The sequence below is a fragment of the Mastacembelus armatus genome, chromosome 13 (assembly GCF_900324485.2).
Source record: "Mastacembelus armatus chromosome 13, fMasArm1.2, whole genome shotgun sequence".
NCBI classification, from domain to species: Eukaryota; Metazoa; Chordata; class Actinopteri; order Synbranchiformes; family Mastacembelidae; genus Mastacembelus; species Mastacembelus armatus.
Window position 1 is genome coordinate 23,237,456 of NC_046645.1, and position 24,473 is coordinate 23,261,928.

Genomic DNA, 24,473 nt, shown 5'->3' on the forward strand with positions numbered 1-24,473 from the left:
ACACACCACATTAACCCAGAAAACACTTCTGTTGTCGTAAAGCAGTGAGTCAGAGCATGTTTGATTAAAAATGAGACTCCAATGAAATGACTCCATAAATTTTCATACTGTTGTTTTTCTTTTACTTCTGCTGCTGATATTTCCGTAGTGCTTTAAATTCCACAATAATAAACAGCTCTGCTGGGACAAGAAGGTGATAGAATTTATGACTGAGGTTGCATGTTCTATTGAAAGTTAGTCTACACTATCTAATGTCAAAAATGAAAGATGTGTATTTGTTGGGATATTTTTTTAGGAAAACCTTTAGGTGGTATGTCTTGATGCTGCATTGTTGTACTCAGTTGTGAAGCTTGAAATGAAACTTGGACAAGAACGCCATCCAGTGTATGCAGAAAAAAAGACACCTCAATATTACGTGACCTTAACTTTGTGTTCAGTCAGATGACACTTTAAGCCCTAGTAGAGGTACAGTGTCCTTTAAAAAATGTAAATATCTTGGATTTATTGTTGTTTTTCTATCTCGACCATGGATTAACTCAAGCTGAAGAATTGCACTTGCACCGAGCTGGGTTAAAGCATCTATGTTTGGGTTTCCTAGTGTAACACACTGCACAGTATCTATTACTCTACCTTTTGTTTCAAGGGTTTTGTTTTCCTCTGCCCAGATTTTTTTCTTCTGGTTCAGACTTCAAACGGTTTCTGTCTTTTCACAGCTAATAGATGCACTGCAGTTTTAAACAATATGTATAATCTTTCAGCATCAAATTAACAAATAACAGGAGGCTCTAATCTTGGCATTAATTCCCGTCATAATGGACTGTCCTGATCTCCTCTCAGTGAACCAAATCTGTTTACTCCATAAAGACACTGATGTTTTGTCCACAGCCAATTCCCTAATGGATTTCTAATATGGTGTGCCTTCTGTGGTTGCTGAGATTTATGATGTAACTATAAAGCTTCTATGAAAATTTGAACTTGAAAGCAGCTCTAACATCCCAGTCTAACACAAAGGCCTAATTTTAGTGTCACTGAACAAAGGGAATAATATGAATCATCTAGGAGACACAGGATCATTCTTGAACAGATGTGCGGCACTCTGTCACATCAGCCTGCTGCAGCACGACAATGAAAGTGATGGCATCTGGGCACCAGCCAGACACATGACCTCCCCCTCTTCATCAGCCCCTCTCAGGAGGGGAGAAGGAAAAGTCATATTTTTATATGGAAACGTGTCCTGTTCTTTCCAGTTGTTAAAGACTGGCTGTTTCACCTGTCTCTCAGCTTCCTACCATAATTAATCAAGTGAAACAACCCAAATACTTTTGTTTTCACATTTCACTGCCCAGTGTGTGTTCATTTCTATTAGGTAGTCACAAGGAGACAGAAATTCATATTGGAGTTGAAAACCCAAAGGATGTAGAAGCAGGGAATGATTTATTCTTCTTTCTCTTTTTCCAGCCCTATTATTGCTCCCTTTTCTCTCTTACCCACTCACATACACTCGAACACTGCAGTTTTCAACAACAACTACAGTGAAGTGTACTGACACTTCACCAAACTGGCTGAAATGTGCTGCAGTTCAGCATACTGGCCATTACAACCTCACATCAATGTTTTAGTAGGGATAAAGTGTAGATCTGTCTATCTGAATCCTAAGAATCATCATGTTAGGCAGAGTAACTCAAAGTGGAGAACCACGTATGTGCAGGCATACTGTTGCACACAGAGCAGCACTTTAAAGACAGCGTGGAGAAATGGTGTGGTGGATTTATGGGAAAGCTCATAAACCTCCTCCAGAGGTGGTGGAATGATGAGTTTTCACCCAGCTGACCTCCCACCATCTGTCCAAAACAACACATGCACTTACACTGACACTTCAACAGTAATGTGTTTTCCCAATTTTCTATGTTATAGAAGATAAGATATACTTGGACCGTTTCTGGAAAATAAAAATGTTGCAGATTAATTTTTCAAATGTTAAGTTTGAGCATCAGAGTCAATTTCAATTTGATGGAGCGAGTGACTATAACACTGAAGAGGAACACATGACATTTGTCTGTTTCCAATCTCACAGAGTGGCCGAGCCTCCTCCTCTGCATCGACTTTACTATTGATTTTTGGGGTAAATGTTAATAAGTGGTGGGTGGGAGGACAATTATGCAGCAGTGAAAGTGGTAGGGGGACAGAGTGGCCTCGAAACAGGTCGTTCACTTACACTGTCAGTGGTGGCTGATGATCATTTTTGAAACTAATTCAGCAGTAAACCCTAATTTTCTTACATAAAGATGTAAAACGTTTTAAAACTGATTCCTAACCAAATTTTTCTAATATTGGCTGATATTAATCATATAACCACCTTTTTTTAGCAGAGATCTTTTCAAATTTGTTGATTATTTGGCAGGGTGTTTTACAGTTGAATGTTAAATTTAATTGTCAAAGTAGTAGGTATGTGGCTTTACTAACTGGAAAAACATATTTGCAATAAAATATATTACATTTTAATTATGGAAAATAAGCATAAAATGGTTTCTGTATTGCAATTACTGTATGTTGTTTTATGCTTTTTATTCCAACATATACACTGATGACAAATACTTGATCGTCGTGATCTAATCTGCTAAAAAACAAAAAATAATAATGAGGAAAACATTTGGCTGCTTCATCCATAAAATCAAGAAGGTTTATTTAAACTGAAATAGTGAAAACAAACAGCAGTGAACTGGTAAACAATAACCTGAGGAATCGGCTCGACTGTGCTGCTCTTCCAGCAGGCTCCCAGCAGGGGGAACCAGAGGCCCAACATCTGTTAGAAACAGAGCTGATGTTGTATCCTGAACATCTGCCTTGACCCAGTGTCAGAGAAATACCTGAACGATACTGCACTAAACTCTGCAGTGAAACAGGTATGAGCGGGTCACGCCTGCAGGTGAGGAGAAAACTCCTTTCACAAGACGTGAATGTACATAGTCTCATTTATATTGTTGGAGGATAGATTAATAGTAAGAAATTATAGGACTGGGAATGATATTACAGTTTGCACACTAGGTCAAATCTAAGAAGCTTGCAGAGGTTTGAGATTTGGCCCCACAGTTGGCTCGTGTCTCAGCTCTTTTTCCATTTTGCTTTTGAGTCACAACCAGACATTTTTGTCACATAACTGGGAAATTCAGAATTAGACTCCAAAATGAAAAAATCCTTCTCTGGAAAATGTCTTCTTCTTTTCTGATTCTATGAGAAGAAAACTCTGAGCAACATGCTTACAAATTTGAAAACAGCTTTAAGTGAACCAAATTTCTGAAAACCATTTCACTAACATCTGCTGAAAAGCCCAGCCTTATAAAACCCTGAGAATGCTGCTAGTTTGTGTGCTTTACTGCTTATAGGGCTACTTCATTTTTTCCATATGCTGCAGCAGCAGTGTGGATGGTCAGGGACCCTCGCAATTTGGATTGCAACAGATTTTGTCACTGCTCCTCCAGCTTGAAACTGCACTACACTCTAGAGACTGTGCAGAGTAGGTGCCGGCATTCAGGCCTTTTGTGCCTCTGAGCAGCTCCTGCTATTTGTGGTGCAGAATCTGTTTCAGTCTGCAGTTTGGGATCCATCTGCCTCAGATTTGCCACGTATTTCTAGAGCAGGAGACTGGCTCGCCGGTGCGTTTCTCATGGCAATGTGAAATTGTGCAAGATAGCTGCTCTGTGCGACTGTGCATGAGTGTGTGCATGTGTGTGTGTATGTGTAGCACAATGTCACCTTGACTACAATCTACAGGAGGCATTGAGGGCGCACCACATCTGCACGACACCGGACAGAAGGAGAGAGGGAGTAGAAGGTATTTGTGTGTCTCACAGTGTGTGTGAGAATATGCCAAATGTGTGAGTGTGTGTGTGTGTGAGAGAGAGAGAGCGAATAGGACCGAGGCGGGTATAGCTCTCTCAGACAGCTCACAGTGCTGGAGGATCCCTCTACAGATCCAGGCAGAGCGACGCAGAGATGTCAGGCGCAGCACACACAGGTGGGTCACACAGCAGTGGAGGAGACAGGTGAGGCAGGCCGGGTTCTCAGGTTTCATTTTCCCTCTCCTACAGGGCTGTTTTCAGAGGGATAATTGCGTTATGGTAATGCCTGTCTACTTGGCATATTAGGAGTTTTCTGGTGCAGGTAGAAGCTGGGCAGGCCTACAGTCTGGCCTCAGGGCCATAACAGTTGGTCAAGTGCTTTAGAAAAAAAAAATGCAATGGTAAAGATCACAAAGAGGGACACAACTACAGTTCTAAACAAAATGACTTTTAAAATTCACACAGATTTCTTCCTTATTTTACTTTTGTGAAAATATCATCATTAAACATTGGCCAGTTTAATTCATTTGTGGTGTCTAATCTTTAAATTTAAGCAGAAAACTCTCTTCCTGCAGATTTGCAAGTGTGTTGGGGCTGCGTTGGCCTGCTGACAGACAAATCTACGGGCCTTCAAACAGCCGCAGCGGGACCTTCAGGCTCCTGTTCAGCCATAATTGCATTTGCCGAGGCTATAACGGAGTAAAAACCCGCCGCCGCATCTTTTCCTCCCCGTCATGTGACACCATCGGGCGAATATATCTGTCGTTTTCGTTTTGCTGGAGAAATGCAGCCTCGGCCAATCGCGTCTCGATAATCGTCTCTCTCCCTTTTTATTTTCTCGCGTTCTCTCTAATGATGACTTCAGGTGTCGTCGGACATAACACAATCGCGAGTAAGCAACCCCAGTATGGTGAAGCCGAGTGCATCTTTTGGTCTTGCGATATATCTATCTAATAGAAAGTCTGCACGCTGCCACATGTTATTTGCTTTACTTTGCACATAAACTTGCGGACTGTTGGAATATGAGATGAAGAGAACCAATTACACAGGGAGATGTAATGCAACAACAGGCGTCCCTGCTTTCTGAACCAGCCATTGGTGTATTAAGCAAAAGGAGAAAACGTATTAAGGATTTTTGACTTTATTTCATAACAAAACTAAATGTAACACAAGATACACTTTACATTACAACTTGGGGAATCCGAGTTTGACTATGGTCAGTGAAGGCGTCGTGAGGCCCTGTGACGTCAGCCGCTCCCCTGCGCTCCCTCCTGCAGCCAGTCAGAGAAGGGATGCTCTGAACACAAGACTGCAGCATCTTCACCGAGAGAACGAGCAGGAAAAAACGTCTCTTTCTCCGTGTGTTCCTCCAGCTCCGCGTCTCCGGACCCTCCTCACCCACCCCGTCACCCCTGGGTGTCTTCATGATCGGAGCCAGGACACGATAAGAAGAAAGAATTTCTAATAGCGTACCAGAAACACATCAGCTTTTTTGTATTCTTCTTCTTGCTTCACTGAGCGTTTTTTTAATTCTTTCCTCGGTTGAGTCCACATCTTGGTCTTTTGGTTGGGGTTTGTGTTTTGTTTTATTTATTGTTCCGTTTCGCTGGCTGTTGCAGAGGAGCGCCACCATACTGCACTGCCTGACATGAGTACGCTCTTTTATCCGGTTGCAGCGGAATGACACACATATCCTAGCCCGCATATCTGAAGGTTGATGGAACATCGACGCTCCACTGGCACATTTTATTAGGCTAGAAGATACTCCATCTGCAGAGGTTTCGGATTTTTCCCTCTCTCAGCCGATCGTCCGCCGCTTTCTGTCCCTGCGCAGCATCTCTCTGCACGCACGGCGCTCCACGGAGAAACGCGCAGCTAACCTCCCCCGTCCGTAAGAAACAGGCGTATTTTCCAATTCCTTAATCACTTTCGCCTTCTCCAAGAACTCATCTGCACGGCTACGCTGCGTAAAATAACGGAAAGGGAGGATTTAAACGCAAACGCAGCCCAAGCATCCAAGAGCAAGCTCGAAAATGATGGCCGGCGGAGCAGTACAGCAAAACGGGATTTTCACAAATCCTCACCATCACAATCAACAACCACACATGGAGTCCGACCCTCCGGACTCTCGTAAAAGACCCCTGGAGACTCCAACTGAGGCCAGCAGCACCAAACGCACAAACACGGGAGGTAAGAGCAGCGATGGGGATGCGGGGAGCTGTTCGGGGTTCGGTGAATGTTGCTTCGTCCTGAGGCAGGCAGAGAAAGGGGAGCAGGTTGATCTGATTCCAGACGTACACAGTGGCATGCTACAGCACCAGATTCAGAGATGTGTGCTTCAACAGCGCAGTGGTATAAATTTAGAGAGCACGGTATTTTTATCCGCTGTCTAATGAGCGACAGTCATTTTCCATCAACGTTCAAATAATCAGGGGCCGCCGCTGTGAAGGAAAGAAAACAATGAGGGGGATTTGGAGGGAAGCCGCCGGTCCCCTCGCACACATCTTGAATGTTTTAGGTCAGCCGAATTGGGTGATTTTATTGCGACTTAAGATTTACGCACAGCCACAGCGGCTATGCCAGAGTCAAAATAAGGATGTAAACAAGTGAAAGCCAGATCGAGCTGGTGCGTGATCGCAGGCTCTCATCCCGTCGACGGATGACCTTGTGATAATCTCACACATCAGCCACCATCGCTGCTTTGTGTACAATTACACAAGCGGATAAACAAGCGGATTCGTATTAACAGCAGGCCTGTGGCGAGCCAGAAACAACAAGGGGCAGCTCAGAATGCGACAGTGGCTGTTATTGCAGTATGTCAGTGCCTGTGTAATGTTCTCATGCTTTGTTTTCCTGATTTTAATAACCTGCAGCTCGGAAGGAGAGTTTTTTTCTCTAAATTGTCCAATCATGTTTCTTCATTATTCTCTGGTTGGATGAAATATGAATATGTCACCATGGCAATCACCATATTTGGTTTTTGTTTACATGCTGTCATGCGCCAAGCATTCCCATCACCCGGCATTACAACCATCAGTAGCCTGTCCTGGCCATGCACCCCATCATGGACATTTGGACATACAATACACCTTTAATTGTGTTACTTACACAGCGACGTGCTGCGTGAAGATTCAGGGTGATATTTTAAATGCAGCTACAGATTTTAAGTGCAAAAGACATCCTTAAAATGTTCTACTTTAATTATTTCAGCTGATCGAAGCTCCTGAGCGCAGACGGACCAGTCTGCCTGTCACTGTGAACGTGTCATACAATGCTATTTTTGGACGCCTGTTCCTTTAGGAGACAAAGAGAAATGTGTCATTAGCTGCACTGAAAAATATCCCATCCTGGCAGAGACATTTAGAGAGCTAACCCACAAAGTCCTGTTTGCCATGGGATGGTGTTCGAGATCATACAAATAAAACCAATGCGTTTTAGGTGACCAATTGAATGAAGTTACAAACAGCTGTCATCTCAAACAGAATTAGTTGAATTTTCTCTATTTTAACTTCAACATGAATTTAATTTTACCCGGATATTTTTCTTGTCAGGCCTGAAAAGCCTTCAAATTGTGTTTTAACCTTAAGTGGACACGAAAACTCTCTATTGACACAGAGACTGATCCAATGTGTTTTTGCGTTGACATATCCTGCTTGGTGAAATTTAAGTGAAATCTCAGATCATTTAAAAAAAAAAAGAATGACTAAAAATGACTAATCATTTTTGAAATGTTATGAGCATCTAAAGTAATTTAGGAGTTTGTCCCTTTTAGCGCACTGTGACAGGTGGCACAGCTTAACAATCTATAGCCACCAGAGTCCTGAGGATCAGTAAGCTGTTAGTCATCTGTGGGTAACTTGGCCCTTTTTAGCACTGACAGAAATGATCAGGACTGACCATTTTCACAGTTTCTTCAACTCCCAACAGGAGACATGACAGGCCGCCGTCCTCAGGAGAAACAATTAAGAGTGTCCAGCAGGAGGGGAGCTGCAGGTTAGCCAGCGTTGTTTAACTGCAAATCGATGCAGCACTAAAGGCTCCTCCTCGCTGTATGTATAAACCCAGGTCTCCCTCCCCAGGGGACCATCCTACTGCCTGTGCAACACTAAGGCAGCTCGTCCATTTAGACAAATGAAAAGGTTGGGGCGATGATGATGATGATGAGCTTGGCCGAGCAGGCTTTTACTCAGCTAGAGGACGACCGCGCTGCTGCCTCCGCCGGCAGCACCGTGCTCATGATCGGATGGCATTTGTTTGAAAATGAACAAGTCGCACCCCCCTCCCCACACACACACACACACACACACACATCAACACGGCCCCTTATCACAAAGTGGAATCAGAGCTTGGTTGCGGGTCTGTGGTGAAAATTTGGCACTGACAGTTTATTCTGTTTTAAAATGTCTGCTCAAATTATATGAATGAATAATTTGGACTTACCTCTATTGTGACTGATATTTACAGCTTGAGGCATCAGTCTAAATGATTCTTTTATTTTACAAATATTAAGAAACGCTTCACTGTGAAGTGGCTCATTTTTACCCAAAATGCTTTTCAACAGAACCTGTATATTTTCACTGAGAATATGTTTTTATATTCTTTTAATCAGCACCAAAGCTGCAATTTGAAGCATACAGAAATTAAAGTACTGCTAAGAGATCATGATAATGGTTGTTTCTCTGTATGATTAGTTTACGCCACACACTCCCCACCCCTGTGCTTCCTCTCTCTGTAGTGGCCTTCCTGCAGCCCCTATTTGAAACTGAAGGCATTGTATTCCCACACCAAGAAACTGAGACTCATGGTAAGAGAGACTTTGATTTTGATCTTCTACCTGTTTTATAATCTTTACTGTAACCTTCTTTAATGCAGGATTGATTCAGCAGTGATAACGCGCACATTCTGTCTTCTTCAAGGGCAAATTCTGCACAACGAAAACTAAATTTCAGGGCTTTTCACTGCGCTGGTCTGACTGCTGCAGGGCCTGACATTTAGATAGGCTTTAAAGTAACATGTAACACCCTCACGTTCTGCTCATGATTCAGGATAATGCATGCTGATATTGTTTATATTGTGTGTTTCAGTTCCATAACATCCATTTTCATGCTTTTTAAACAATTTCAGTGTTTCTTTTGTCATGGTGCTCAACATTTCTGCACAGATGAGTCCTGATGACCTTTGACCTCATGCTAGCCATGTCATCTAAGCATTTGGTTTTATGACTTCTGATGTAGTGCTGAAATATGCATTCACTCTTTACTGTGGGATATATGGTGGCCACCGAATCCACTGTGAAGCTGCTGCTGAGTAAAAGTAACATGACTGTAATGTTTTTACTTCTTCACAGGCAGATTGAAACTCTGTGTAGAGCTCTAAGCGGCTAAATCATCAGAAATATCTGTCTTCAGAGCAGAAACTGTTTGTTCGTGTTTTTTACCCAACACCTGATGCTTAAAAATATATCCAGATGTACAGAGTAATACCTGGCCTTTCCATCCATGTCAATCAAATCTGCTGCGTAAATGAGGAGTGAGGGTAGACATTTAAGTCAAAGAAGACCAGAGAAGATGCTTTGTGTGTATGGGCGTGAGGAAAATGGGCAGCGACACTGGGGAGAGTGAGCTGCTCAGCTGTCAGACAGTAGATACGGGATGACGTGTGATCGCTATAGGTCATAAATCACAGAAACATCTCATAAAAAGCCCAAGGTCTTAAAGTTGAAAAGATCAACCAGTAGCTGCAGTAGCTCCTGTTTACAGCCCCCTCTCCAGCATACCCTCTAATCCTTCAGGCCAGACCCATTCTTATCTCTGCACCCCCTCGGCCCCTCACCCTAGCCCAGCACGGCTCTCCCTGGTATTAAAGGAATTCAGGTTTCCCTCTAATCATGTACCTATATGATCAGAGACATTTAATGAGCTCTTTGTTAATATTTGATTTCAGTAGCAAACCTGGATTATTTTCAAAGCTTGACCCTGATTGACTAAATGAATAAATAACCTAATTATTTAAACATCTGCTGCTGTCGGCCAATCAGTTTGCTCTCTTTACTGTGTGGACTCTAATTTTAATTAGGATCAAATTATTTCTACAAAAAATTAAAATTTCCCAGCAAAAAAAAAAAATCATTTATATTTATGTGTAGTATATGTAAACTGGCACATGCTCATAAGGCATTTACAAGTCTGCTTAACATGACTTGTACATAGCATGTCTTAGACCTGTGCCTCTTCCAGTGTGTTGCAATATTTTGTAATGATACAATATTTAGATTTTTGAGTTTCTGTCTAAATGACAGAAAAAAAAATCTCAATTTCCACAACTTCCAAAAACAGCATCCATGCTACAAGAGGCTAAAAGTCAATACGTGACCTGCCGTTTAGATAGAAAGGACTCAGACTCAAATCAAAAGCAGCCTTCAGAGGAAAGGCTGCTTAAAACAACCATTAAATTGTCGTGTGCAGCCGCAAATTGGATGCTTGTTTTTCTCAGTTTCCATGTCCAGTTTCAGAAAATGAACATGTTGGTTTATGCACCTTCAGCTTTAACAGTGAGGAAAGTTTGCTGACCTGGACGGACAGACCTTTCAGTCCTTTCATCACTTTATAGTACAGTTCTCCTCTCCTGTCTGTAAGATATAATACATTCATTTAGTAAATGGGCTGACTGGCAAGTCTGTTGGGAAGGAGGAGGGGGGCCTTGAAATACCCTTGCCAAGTGACATCAGGGGATAACTGAATGCTGTAAGATTTGTGTTTGTTGCAGACCTATGGTATCTTTTTGTTTTTCTGTCTGACTTCTGTGGCAAAAATCAGAGATGAAATTTGATGACGGAGATGAAGCGGCGTGTGATTGATGCTGTGTTGAGCCTTGGCTGTAGGAGACAGGGCCTTTGATGCTATTGATCTTCTGTTTTCTGTGGCTCCTGGAGCTGAGCGAAGTATGTTTTTTTTTTTTTGGGAGATCCATACAAAGGAGAGCTGCCTTCCTTACATCGATCGTCTGTCCAGCTTAGGAGGAGGAAGCGCCATGTTTAGCCTTGAACACTCAAAAATAGACATAGATGCAGGATTCAGTCCTGAATACAACTCAAATTGCAGAAACGTGAATCCATGGAATGAAGAGATTTCTTTTTTCCCCAATTAAAGCTATTAAAGCTGTTCAGACGTTTTCTTACAAAATATACAGAATAGTAGTTTTCACACACTGAGTTGAATAGGTCGCCTTTTTGTAGCTCACATTCGTCCTTGGTGTCTTGCAGAACATGATGTTCTCTGCGACACGCCTGTTTTCGTTGCTTGTGAGCCTGAGCATTTCTTGGCTGCTCCCACTCCTCTTTACCTCTTTCATTCTCTCCATCTTCCTCTTGTCTTCAGCCTCCTGCTAACGAGCCTCTACTTCAGACCGTCATGACTGCGCCGTCCGCCTGTCCTCCTTCACCCTTGTCCTCCCATCATTTCTTCTTCCATCCACACCCTACATCAATCGCACACTGCCATCGATGACGGTTGCTCGACAACCATTTCCCAGGCTGTTGATCGATTCGCAGCTACTGTCGGCAGGACCCTGCCACTCTCCTTTTCCTCCACCCTCCGCTCTTCCTCCTTTTTTTTTTTAAGCCACTGCGTCAAAGTACAGAAAAAAAAGAGAAAACAGAAGCCATTGTACAGGGTGGGGTGAAGGCGCCAAGAGATGGGAATATTCTCATAAAGGGAGGAGTGCGATTGGTCGAGCGAGATGTCAGTCACAGCTAGCAGATCAGCAATAGGTGAGGAAAGAGAGCCAGCGATGAATATGGATGAGGGAGCGATGAAAGGGCTGATGCAGCGAGGACAGCCCCCTCCTATGAACCAGTCTCGGTCCATGAACAATACACATCGGTTTTCACACAGCACACAGAGGAGGCGGCTGCTTCAGTTATCTTTCTTAGCATAGCCACCATGTCGGCTTGGTTTCTACACAGGCACCGTGATGGCAGGCTTCATTTCAGGACGGAGCCATTTGATTGGTTCTCCCTACACCTCTATTCAAACTGAATGTCTGTCGAAGTTTGTTGTTCTAACAGATTGTTCTGTTTGTGGTTGTCATGAGCACAAGGAAACATTCCCTCATCTCACCTCCACTATGCCTTTTCCGTTTCACTTTTCTGTAGTTGTAGCAGGTCACCCAGTGTGTAAGTTATGTTTTCTTAGCAGGTTTGGGAATTCCATAAGTTATCCAGATCTTTGGCTGCAGAATTTTCAAACATCAGGCGTTAAAAACTGAGTGTCATTTTTACATTGAAATGTCATTGAGTTTATAGAAGGACAGCCAGTGAGAAAGAAAATGAGTGCTGGCACAAAAACAGAACACAGCTTTAGATGCTGTTGCTGTTGTGAATCATTTTGAAACCTCTACGAGAGAAACGTTGCACATTCACTGATGATTTTTCTAATGCTGACTTAAGAGTCTTGGTGGAAAAACACTCATATGTAATAAAATTATAAATTAGGCTTAATTAAACCCCTTTTGTCATTTCTTCTCCAAATATTTGATTATTTATCCAGTCAGAGGAATTTTAGAAGCAGCTGGCAGCTTCTGAATGTAGTGATTGAGACACTGGAGCTGCTTCTGCACACCAGAACACTTTGCCTAAAATGTCAAATCTAAATTAAAGAGATGATGTAAGAAAAGTGAAGCACTGAGGTACTGGACAGACAGAGGAGAAAGATAAAGCTCAAGAGATTTCCTCCTACTCACTTTCCTCTGCAAGCTCACTGTTTGTGATGGCGGCCATCTTTCAGACCCTAGACAGCTGGTCAGAGCCTCACTGTTGGAGAGCTTTGTGTGTGTATGTGTGTGTGTGCGTGTGTGTGTGTGTGTGTGTGTGTGTGTGTGTGTGTGTATGTATGCGTGTGTGTGTGTGTATGTGAAAGCTACCCCCAACAAAAGCGCAGAGGACTGGTAGGGTGTAGACAAAGCCTGCCCCCCTTAACTCTCCCTGCTTAGGGGAGATGAATATTTTCCAAGTCCCCAGAGCTCTGAGCCTCCATACCAGAGCCCCCCTTCATCAGACAAGACGCATTCACACTGCTGCACTTCAGACTTTCCCTCTCTTCTGGGACTCACATTTGATGTTTCTGCACAAAGCTGCACAGGATTCACTGAAATTCAGATGATCCATTATCCTGATGTTTGCGTAAGCTCTGGTCCAATGCTTCATACACAGCACCAGGCTGATTTTGATTAATAAGGATAAAATCTGTGTCGTCCAATTTAAGTTTCATGATTAAAACATGTCAAAGTAAAAGCAGGTAACAGAAAAAGAGTCAGTGGCAGAGTAGTGATGGAGAATAGTCTTCCTGTCAAAACGACAGTGTGATTCTGGAATTAATCATTGTAATAGATACATTGCATACAGTCTTGATCTCTTCACGTTGTGACGCCAAAGGAGTTATTTATGTAACTACGATTCTATGAATTATGGATGGCTGCCACACGGGGTGTGCAATACCTTGATTTCCACCATCTGTGGTCAAGAATAGTAGAGCTCTACACACACACACCGCCAAAAGTTATTTCTGTTTATATGTGTTGTCCAGATTGGCATAAACATGACAGTGCTGAGTGGAGTACAAGACAATGTCACAAATTTTTCAGAGATTTTGGATTCACTTGATTTTCTTTAAAACATTATAGATTGGGCTTAGGTGCTCCAATATGACTTACAAAACTTTTTCAAACTCTTTAAAAACTGCAATGAAAAGGTAACTTTGGTTTTGTTTGTTAGAGCGAAGCATGTAAGAAAAGCAACAGTAGCCTACATGGGAGGATTTGTGATCTTCAGCTCTCCCCCCACCCCTGCAGGCTTGTGGACACCAGATCCCAGGATTTGAGCCTCCAATCCCCCAGTGTGGAGAGCCTATTCTGGGCCTGGCGGGTCCGCAGGGGCCTTAGCAACAGATTGGACTGTTTACTCATTCAGTTATGTTGTGGTGGAGGACGATTTATTATTTATTGTAAATGACCCCTATACTCCTGCTCCCATTGATTCTGTTGCCTTCTTTTTGACATTTGGAGAACGAAACATAACCGTCCGTACAGTTTTTGCACGGTTTGATTAACTTTTAAGATATTGGTTTTTCTAACATACAACCATGCACATGGCAGGGTGGAGCAGCACACCGGGCACATGTAGGCCACTCTCTGACCTTGCTGTTCATGTCGTTTCCGAGTTAGGTTTTCTGTGTGTTGGATCGGCCCCACTTTCATTACATTACACACACACACCCGTCACAAAATGGACACACAGAAAAAGACGGAAGTTCTTTGTTAACTCCTTTTGACTTGGAAAAGAAAATGTGTGTCCTTCCTGTGTGTGTCGTAACTGCAGGGATTTGTCTGCAAGTGTGTTGGAAACAAAGACCCTCATCACAGCAACCAGCAGGGAACCCTGTAGTTACTCAGCTGCATACACCATAGCAGCACACAAACACCATTACGTTCTCTGTACTGTAGTAGCCGGTGGTTTGAAGTTGAAATCCCTGCAGCCTCTAGCCCAGATGTTTAATTTCTTTATTTTTTGTTTCTCTGTCTCAGTGTGTTTGTGGTTAGTGTTGTGGGACTGTTAGGGTTTGATAAAACCACTGGAAGCTTGCCAGTTTACATCAGCTGGGAAAACTAAGACAGTGAAAGTGCTCAGTGTAATGCCTCACCCAAAAGTATAACAAAAAATAAATTGCAATACAACAAACCTGAAATGAAAGCATCTGTTTTAAGGCAGTGTGTCAGTGCGGAGTTGACACAGAGGACAATGTCATAAATTAGGGTCTTTGAAGACATAATGTTGAAAGTCTCCAGTTCTGGGGTAAACTCTGAGCAGCTGATTGTGGGTCTGAAGCTTAACTAACTTTATGCATTATGCTTGTCTGACTTTGTTGAGCACAGTCTTTTTGATCGAGTGAAGCAGAAATTAGAGCCTGCCATGCTATCATTTGTAAACTAGCTAACATTGTCCATGCACCAACAGCTCTCCAATAATTCAGTTTTGACAGTGAATCATATAGATGAGTGTATAAGTGCACTTTTAAACAGTTCCTCCTCCAAGGCATTTACGATTGTGTACTCAGTACACAGTTACAGTAAATGAGACGGTGTGAAGGATAAAAAAAGTTAAACAGAAAAGTTCAGACACTTTTGAAATCCATGCCTCTGCACACTGGACCAATTAGTGCGTAACATGGCTCTCTCTCTTTTCGGAAAGTGACATACACTTTCTGTTGACTTCAGTGTTAGAAAGGGGGCTCTAGGTAGACAATCCCAAAGTCAACCATTTGAAGTGTACTGAGGCCTCTAATTTACACAGCTACATGTGAACTTATGCATGGCTTGTGTAATGGTCTGCAGCGCTCTATATGATATTAAGCTCAGTGTTGTATCCTAAAGTATCTTGCGTCTCCTGGGAACCCCACAAAGTACTCCCTCCATACTTTCTGACAGCTAAAACAGTAAGAACTAATCAGTAACAATCACCACAGCTGTAATTATGGTGTTTTTCTTGTTCTTATTTGGACTGAAAGTTTACATGCTCATTATGCTGTCAGCATGAAAGAGTCGCTGCACACGAGGGGGGGGGCTGTGATGCTGGATCTTTGACGATGCTTCATATCAACAAGTGCAGAAAATAGTAGCAGATAACAATGAGTCTGACATCATGCTGAGACATCAGGTTATCTCAGAGGCTCCACCAACCAGCAGCGCTTTGTTTGTTAAGCGCCTGAGACTTCTACAGATTACATTATGTTTTGACATCCATGTTTCCTGATTGACCTTGGTCACACACCCACTGTGAAGACTCATCACTGAACTAATGAGCATTTGTTTCTGGATACCTGTAAAAACTGAACTGTACTTTTCTGAAAGCATCACCAGAACCTTTTCCCTGGTCTTTAACAGATTTTTTCCCAAGGAAGGTTTTTCACCATCACGTTTTAACATTACCAAGCTGTGATAGGAAATAACGTGCTAAGCATGTCGTGAACTCTGGACTTTGAGGTTAGTGTTGACACTGATGGTTCAGACGTGGCAAGCAGTGCCCCCGGCTGCTGATTATGCATGGTTAGATTGGCATGCAGGAGTGTCACCTGCACCCCTGAGAGGTGGGATGACACGCCGAAAGGAGCACTGGATATAATTTAAATATATATATGTATATATATATATATATACATATATATTTAAATTATATATATGTATATATATATATATACACACACACACACACACACACATATATATATATATATATATATATATATATATATATATATATATATATATATATATATATATATATATATATATATATATATATATATATATATATATATGATTTCACATTATTAGAATAATAATCAGATAACTCTGAAAAGTAGATAAATGAAGCTTTTTTTTCCAAAATATGAACAAACTGTGCTCTTTGCAAGTGAGGTTCACACTCCATCAGGATGACATGAGTGACAATAAAATCATAAAATTGAGATTTATCTCAGATAAGCTGCAATAACATTAATGTCCAAAAAACACTGTAATGTTTGCAAAAGTTATAAAAGCATCTATTCTATTTGATTTTTTAAAACTGTTTAAGCCTGTTTGGTAACTCTTAAGCGTGACCACTAAACAGTAACTAAATATAATATGTTTTAATTCAAGTTATCATGCAATTCTAAACTCGCACTTAATGGGAAAGATTACTTTCGGAAGCATTTTTAGTGAACTGATTTGCACCACAGTGCTCTGTAAAGCACATTCAGGCTTCAGACATTTTATCCTTAAATGCAGAGCTGAGCTTAGGGGAGTTTCTCCTAATGTTTCTTAGACGTTCAAGTGGTTCTGTAATGTTGCATGCTGAGGGCTTTTACTTTGAAACCACAAAGATCTTTACAAAGAACTTAGCATAAAGATGCATCACCTTTAAAGTTTTTGGGGACTGTTATGTGTCAGAAGCTTATAAATAAAAGGCCAGATAGATGTGATAAAGCTTGAGGAATGCTGATAAAAAAGCATCCCTGTAAACAGTTTCATCCAGCGTGATGCAGTGTGGGAGGAAGAGGCAGATAGTGCTGCACACTTTTTCAAACTTTGTTATCTAAAAGTAAGTTTGTATTTATTAAATCTGTAGTTATATAACCTGTGTATCACAGGGTCTTCATCACTTCAGCTCTGGAGTGCTGTTTGATGATACAGATGAGTTGTTGACTGGGTGGGTATAGAACCTCACACTCTTGTTGCACATAAACATCTGCACTAAGTTTAAAATTTAATGCCTTTCCAGTGTACAAAATGGCTGTTTTAGAGCTCATCAGAGTTCCCAAATGATTTCCTGTGTAAGAAAGTAATCAATAATTAGGATATAAACAGTTAAAGATGCAGTCCATTCAAGTATGTGTGCAGGATGTAACTTTTGTTTTGTTTTTTATTTTTTATTTTTTATTTTTTTTGGTTGATGTCATGTTCCAGGACAGGATCAAGATCACATATATATATATAGATAAAATTTTCAATGCTTACCATGGTAACACATTCAAGTGCATGCAACAGAGTGACAACATGAGTCACTCATTACATCCTCTTATATACATGAGTCATGTTGCCAAGGTGTGTAGGCTTGTTTATGAGCTGTCGGAAATGGTCTGTTTGTGGAGGAGGTGTTTTTGAGTGTGTGCAGACATGCTTTTGTATTTGTGTGCTCAGGCGTGTGTGTATGTGTGTTTTGTATTTACCAATTCCCTTGCCTTATTAATACAGGCTGGTTATAATTAGCTAGCCTCTATCTAAAGCAGGTCAGTCCAAGGCTTCAAACTCAAACTGGGTCACTGCAGCACAGCGAGGACAGGAGGAGAGAATGAAGAAAATGGAAGAAACAGTTTTAATTATCAGACGCGACACACTGTGATTCCAAAGATGCTGCAGGTTGTTGAATAAGATGCTAATTACTTTTTGTATTATCATCCTGTTTTTATTTGATATTATGATGCAATACATTATGTCATAACTCCTATTTTTAAAATTGACCATTTTATTTAGTTTTTGTACATTTTTGTCATGAAAGTAGCCTATCAACAAATATTATCCATGATCATTTTTATTCAGATTTGCTCATGTGATGAAAATGTGTGTAAATTTGTCATAACTTCCATGAAATCACACCAAAATGTGACGTTGTCCCACCTGTGTTTAGCTAATAACAAGATGACTGGGCTTCATAATATTAGAAACAGCTCTCCACTGTGCTCTGCTACAGATTTTGACAGAGGCTACTTCTCATACAGTTCTGAAAACAGTTCAGGTAGCTATTCAATCATGAATAATCATAGAAAATGTGCACTGCCACAAGCTGCTCCACTTCTGAAACACTCCCTGTGGGGTATGAAGCTGTGCAGAGGGCAGAACAAAACATCACACATTTGCACTAGATGGACGTAAAGGGATGGTATGCAAACTGAGAGATGCCATCTACTCAGATTTAATAATAATAATTTGTATGTCTCAAGCTCTTTCTAGAATAAAACCTCAGTCTGAACAGACAAGTAGCTACAGGATATAATGATGAATGGAGGATGGTAGGACCTAGAAAGGAAGAGGAGTGAGGATTGTAGAGAAGATGATTATCATGTAGGTGTTTTCATTTTGAGGGAATGTAGTTGGGGCTTCGGTTTGTAAGCGTGGTTTGTGGAAGTACCTTTAATTTGACATTAAATCAGACTTTCTGCAAACACCTTGCCTAATAATGCACATTGCGGAATTCAGGTTAACACAAGCTTTTAAGAGAAACCTTATTGGAAGAATCAAAAAGTAGGCAACGTCTCTACATCCATGTTTGAGCTCCCTGCAGTTTGTATTTCATCACTAGCAGATCAGGGCAGCGAGTGTCAGGTTTCCTCTGTGTGCGCTCATGCTTTGACTCGGCTGAACAGAGAAGAGAACAGGGCCCAGCCAATACATATGGCTCTGAACACCGAATTACCGCTATTGTCTGTGTACAGAAGTGGAGAGTCTGCAGCACAGGGTGAAAAATTGGGTAGAAGTCAAAAGTGAGAGAAGAGGTTTTCCTTTCATCTAGTTTTTTTTTAATTTCTAAATGATGTTCATGTTCAACTGAAAGTCATAGTTAGGAATAATCATCCCATACAGTTTTCAGAAGAGGTAAAACAAAGTAAACAAAATGTTTGACTGCAGTGACAGGGAGCTTTAACATCAAGATGGAGCAAGCCTGAAGAAAATCTGAAGAGTCTGACACATACTTTGGTCAAAAACAGGAATTCACCACAAGTTTTAAGAGAGCTTTGGAAGCCACTGTGTGTCTGAGATATTTAGAGCCTGTACACAGCCAAATTCCACTCATCAGGTGTTTTCACTTGTCAGACATATTCGCCAAACTCAGTTAAAAAAAATATAATACTTCCCTACTCTTCTGGTAGTTCTATTGTACCTTTCAATAGGGACACTGTCTTTATGCGTCTTTTAGGCATAGTGACTCTAACACCTTAGAAAGCTTCCAGCATTTCTTTGCCAAAAAAATGTCCTTATGAACCTGATCCAGCTTGATTAGCCAAAGTAGCTCAAAGCACCTGAGTGGGTTTGCAGGACTTTTCACTAATTAAACATATTTATAGCGAAGTGTCACAGACACCTCTGTTCCACTGTTGTTTTGGCAGTGTAAGTGTTAAAGGGATTAAATCATAAATCTTCTGTCTGGTCGTGGCCACACCTCATAGTCAAAGCAGATTATTCTGTTATTTTAAACGCATGTGGATTTCCACAGCGCAGCATCGCCAGTTGTTCGGCCAAGGAACCAGACAGAGAACAGCGGTTTTACAAGGTGCCTCGCCCTTATGAGAAAGTGTGGCCCTGTAATAATAATCCTATTTTAATCTTCCTCCTGAGGTTTCATGTCCTGGATTATCAAATATGATGAAAGCTGCTGCTGCTGCTCAGGAGGGAAGCTCTGAGACCCAGTGAGTCAGCGGCAGTTTAAAGAGACCTAACTCTGCAAAACCACGTTAGAAACTATAAGTAGAGCAGATGCTGTGAGTTTCACAGATTTTTCTTTAGAGCATTATAAAAAATATTATTTTTCAGTATTATTTCTGACATTAAGACCAAAGAGATTATGGATTTCATTTTGAGTTGTGGGTCCTCTTGAGCTCACTCAAAGCACTGTCAATTTTCATTTGATTTTTATTTATTTTTGATGATTCAAAATGTGATTTTAAGCAATAACTGATTTTTATATAGTGAAAAAATAATAAAAGAAATGATTTTGTTCCAGGCTTAAAAGGCTTTAAATGGTCACTTCAACAGAACAGTAGTGTGGGATCTTACCATGTCGATAGTTTTCCATTTGATTTGTTGAGAGAATGTTTTTTTTCCAACAACAGAGATCTTGTCAGAGCAGATCTTCATTTTGACCTTAAGATTCATCAATATTGTCTGTCTTCAGTAAACTGCAGCTCCAAGAAGCCACTCAGTATTTATGACATAAGATCCACTCACATTATCTTAGAGATTTTTTAAAGACCGTAATGATAAGATGATAAACTTACAAGGTGCCAGAACCTGCAGTTGTCACCAGCATTTATGCTGCCATGTAGCTCATAATAAACCATGATATCAACAAAACTGGGAAAACCATGAATCACTTACCTGTCAGTTTATATGCCTGGATGCTTACACCTTTTGCTTGTAATGCTCTATGACAGTTTCTACAGGTGTGAAAGTTTAATGTCAAATATTTTTTGACTACAAAGCCAAAGCATGACACTTGTGAAACTATTCTGACAGAGGTGAAAACCGTTTTTGACTCCACAAAGTTGTTTTGGCCAAAAGAGATGGAATTTAATGACTTTTTGAAGGGAGAATGACTGGTTTCTTCTTTTGTGTCCTTCTTCTCATTCAGACTCATACAGTAAACGGTTTTTCCATAAAAATCTAACCGCAGCTTTAACTTGTAAAGAGCCATCTTTGGTAACGGCTGAGCTCAGAGCTGGTCAACACAAGACCGCATTAAACAGTTGACATCTTCCTCTCATATGCATAGTTTGCATCTAAAACATCTAAATCTGTATTCGTCTGCTTTCTGTTTGCATATGTCCGTTTAAGTGTGTGTGTGTGTCATGGCGGGCATGTGGTGCTATGCATTCACGAGGTGTCACATCAACAAGCTCTGGCTGAATGTGATTAGCTTTAATAACAAAACCAATGAGCAGCGTATTCCTCAGCTTCCTCCCCTCATGCCAAGGTGGTGATGAGGACCAGATTCCTCTGGCCCCACGCTGAAATTAGATCAGATCAATTTGGAGGGAGTATTTAGAGGCTCGTGCAATGGACTTGCAAAGAAAGGGGTGAGCGAACGCCGGCAGGGAATCATCAGATTATGGAAATAATTAGTTGTCATGGCTATCAGTCATTGTTTGAAGTGATTGGGTAGATTTATGCAGCTCTGTGAAGTCTTAGGTGGTTGGCTGTGAGGGGTTGGAGGGGGGGTTACAGATAGAGAGACAAATTATTCTGCTTTGGTTTAGTGATGCGGCACCAGCTCGCATCTGCTCTGTCAGACTGTGATTACTGACAAACACTTTGTTTCCACTTCACAGTTTACACACAGGCAAACAAAATGATTCCAGTATTGGGTGTGAACTATTTCTTCAGCAGTTTGCTAATTCTCACAAAAAAAGGCAGGCATGAGGACAAAGGTTTAAACTGAGATAATAGTACAAAATGAAGCCTTTTCTAATGTGTTTCTTTTTCAGCTTCATTTGAATTAAAAACAACATAAGCTGCAGTAGCTCTGCTTGACTTCCTGTTTCCTTTTTCCTGCTGCAGAGGAAGGCGAGTACTTCCTGAAGGTTTTGATTCCCAGCTATGCGGCGGGTTCAATCATTGGGAAAGGAGGTCAGACCATCGTCCAGCTGCAGAAAGAGACTGGAGCCACCATCAAACTGTCCAAATCCAAAGACTTCTATCCTGGTAAGATAACACCACAACCACTCCTGCTGAGGCATGCATGAATATAGTATGGATTAAAACACAGGCCGAAATGTTGCTCTGTAAAAAATGTACAAATTGACAGAAAAAAGAAAAACTAACCCTTCGTCTACAGTTTACCAATGCTAGAAGATACACACTAAACCTAGCAATAAGTACTAGAATACCTGAACTACGTGCCTCACCAACACTTCTTTAAATAGTGGTCACGTGTAATTGAAGTTTTGGATTGTTGGATAAGAAATACTGAAAATGAACCATAAACTTTAAAGAACATGGACTGGGTGGGTGCATGCTGTTTTGATGCTGTGGGTTAGATTTATGGATTTGTAAGGGCTCTGTTCTCCATGTGTGTATAGCCCTAATTTTGTGTTGTCCAAATTTGTGAGTCCTTGGGGACAGAGGGGCCTTGACTGGGTTCACGTTGTACCAACACACACAAGCACACAGTCCGCCAGAGATTGGGATTACAGGATCAGAGGTGACACTGTATTTGTCTAATGCTTAATTCTGCCCTGACATGACATGTGAGTGGAACAGCGAGGAGGGGGAGGCTATGATCTGTGTGCATTTGTTTATATATACTGTGCTGCTGTGAGTCTAAGTCTTGGACTGTTTGTTTGAGCTGTGGAAGAGATGAAATAGATATCAGCATGTGTGTTGTCTCTAACTAAACATATGGGAAAGTGCTGCAGTGTGGAAGTGGGTGCAGATGCACCATTTCACAATTCACATTTGCTACCTTTTTTTTCTGCAATCAAGGATGATTGCATGATGGATTTGGGTTAAGATATTAAAACTCATGTTAAGGTTTGAGGAAGTGGCGGTTTGGTTAAATGCTGGAAAGTGTCCCATGTTATGCTTCAAGTCAGTGTTGACTTTTTCAGTATTTAACCGAGGCCACAATCTTTTCCTAACCAGCCACTTACAGTGGTTAACACAGTTTCATGTGAGCAGTCGATAATGTTGTAAGATAAGTTAAACACATTGACCAGGAAGGTTTTGCAGTTTTTTCCATTCAGGAACTTGTTGACAAACTGTATTTCTAAAACCAAGAAGAATGTTATGGGATAAATTTAAAAGAACCTCAAACCAAGGTTGTGTCAACATCCTCTCATGCATCCAGTTCAGCTAGGCGCACTCAGTGGTGGGCTGGCCATTGGCACAATGATTCATGTATTTATATGACCCAAATCTCTTACTATGATGCACGCTCTTCTCTGTGAAAAATTATTCTCAACCTCCAGGGCTCCTGGAAGAAGTAAAATAAAAGATAAAATTACAGTCACATGCTCACACACAAACAAAGCGTCAGGAGTCGTACTGAACAGTCCCACCTCCAGTTAAACTCCCAGAGACTTCCCGGTGTTCTCTGATGCAATCACTGTCCCTGAGCCAATCCCAGCATGAGGTTTCTCCAGCTCTGCTAGGGGCTTATCAGACACACACACGCACACACACACGCACACACACACACACTTTATTGTTTCATAGCTTCAGACTGGAATACATGTTTCATATTCATGTGCACAGAGCATGCAGAGCTATTGCTCTGTGTAACATAACTGTGCTTCAGTCTTGTCCAGGACTCTCTATAGCCTCAACCAGCCTTGTTAAATGAAAATCAAATCACTTTTAATTTTTTGCGACTGTAAAAAAAAAAAAAACAACTTTTTTTCTGCTATAACAGCAAATAAAAGTAAATACAGGCCAAGATTTAGTTCTGGTGCCTCACTTTTATTTAAAATGAAATGAAGCATACTAAGAGTTTGGCTGCCTGAAACATGACTTCCAGTATGAAGCATTTTGGAAATTACATCAACAAAATATGAAATCTGTTAATAATTTCCCAGTAAAGCTTCATTTCACATCCTCCTGTACTCTGTTCTTTTTCCTTCACTACTCCAGAGTCTCCAAGTATTTATTTGATTTGAAAAATCAGCTCTTGCTTTTGTTGTCTTTGTGTGTGTGTGAGAGAGAAAGAGAGACAGACAGAGACCAAGAGAATGTGTGTATAAGTTCCGTGTTGGGGTCTGCAAACAAGCTGCCGTTGTCTGACATCGGCACACGAGACTCATGAAAGCTCTGCCAGCAAGAACAGATGCAAGGTCCACGAGCGTCCAAGATGCAGATACACACACACGAATGGAAAGTCATTTTAGTCAAATGACTAAAACAAAAATGCAAACGTATACAAGTGAAAATCTTACATGAGCACATAAATCCAAAGAAAGTTTGCACACTTGCACAGAGTGTATATAAACCTACAAAAACCTTAATGCACACACACACACACACACACACACACACACACACACCCTCACACACGCACGCACACACACACACACACACGTCTAAATTGGTGCAGAGCTGAGTAGAACTGACTAGAAGACTAAATGGCAACTAAGAGATAAGTGAAGGAAAAAAAAGAAAGAGAGGGTTGTATGGGCCCCAGTCTGGAGGGGGGGACTAAAGGAGCTGTGTGTGTGTGGGTGTGGGTGTGTGTGTGTCCACCCTTCCTCTGTACTCAAGGGGGCATCTGTATGCAAATGAGACACGTTTCTTCCTGGGTGACAAATCAAAAGGCCCACCTGCTGCAAGGGCCCATCT

The 24,473-nt window shown here is 41.3% G+C and overlaps 1 protein-coding gene across 2 annotated transcripts in view; it reads left to right on the top strand.

The window, feature by feature from the left end:
* The first annotated feature begins 5,158 nt into the window (after window positions 1-5,158).
* nova2 (NOVA alternative splicing regulator 2) overlaps window positions 5,159-24,473 on the top strand; it is a 72,377-nt gene continuing 53,062 nt past the window's right edge. Inside the window, exons 1-3 of one of the 2 annotated variants that reach the window (XM_026333211.1) lie at window positions 5,159-6,029; window positions 8,575-8,643; window positions 21,702-21,845. In XM_026333211.1, the coding sequence (XP_026188996.1) occupies window positions 5,873-6,029; window positions 8,575-8,643; window positions 21,702-21,845 (370 nt within the window). In that variant the 5' untranslated portion in view covers window positions 5,159-5,872. The remainder of the gene's footprint in view (window positions 6,030-8,574; window positions 8,644-21,701; window positions 21,846-24,473) is intronic. The other variant, XM_026333220.1, reaches the window with a different exon arrangement.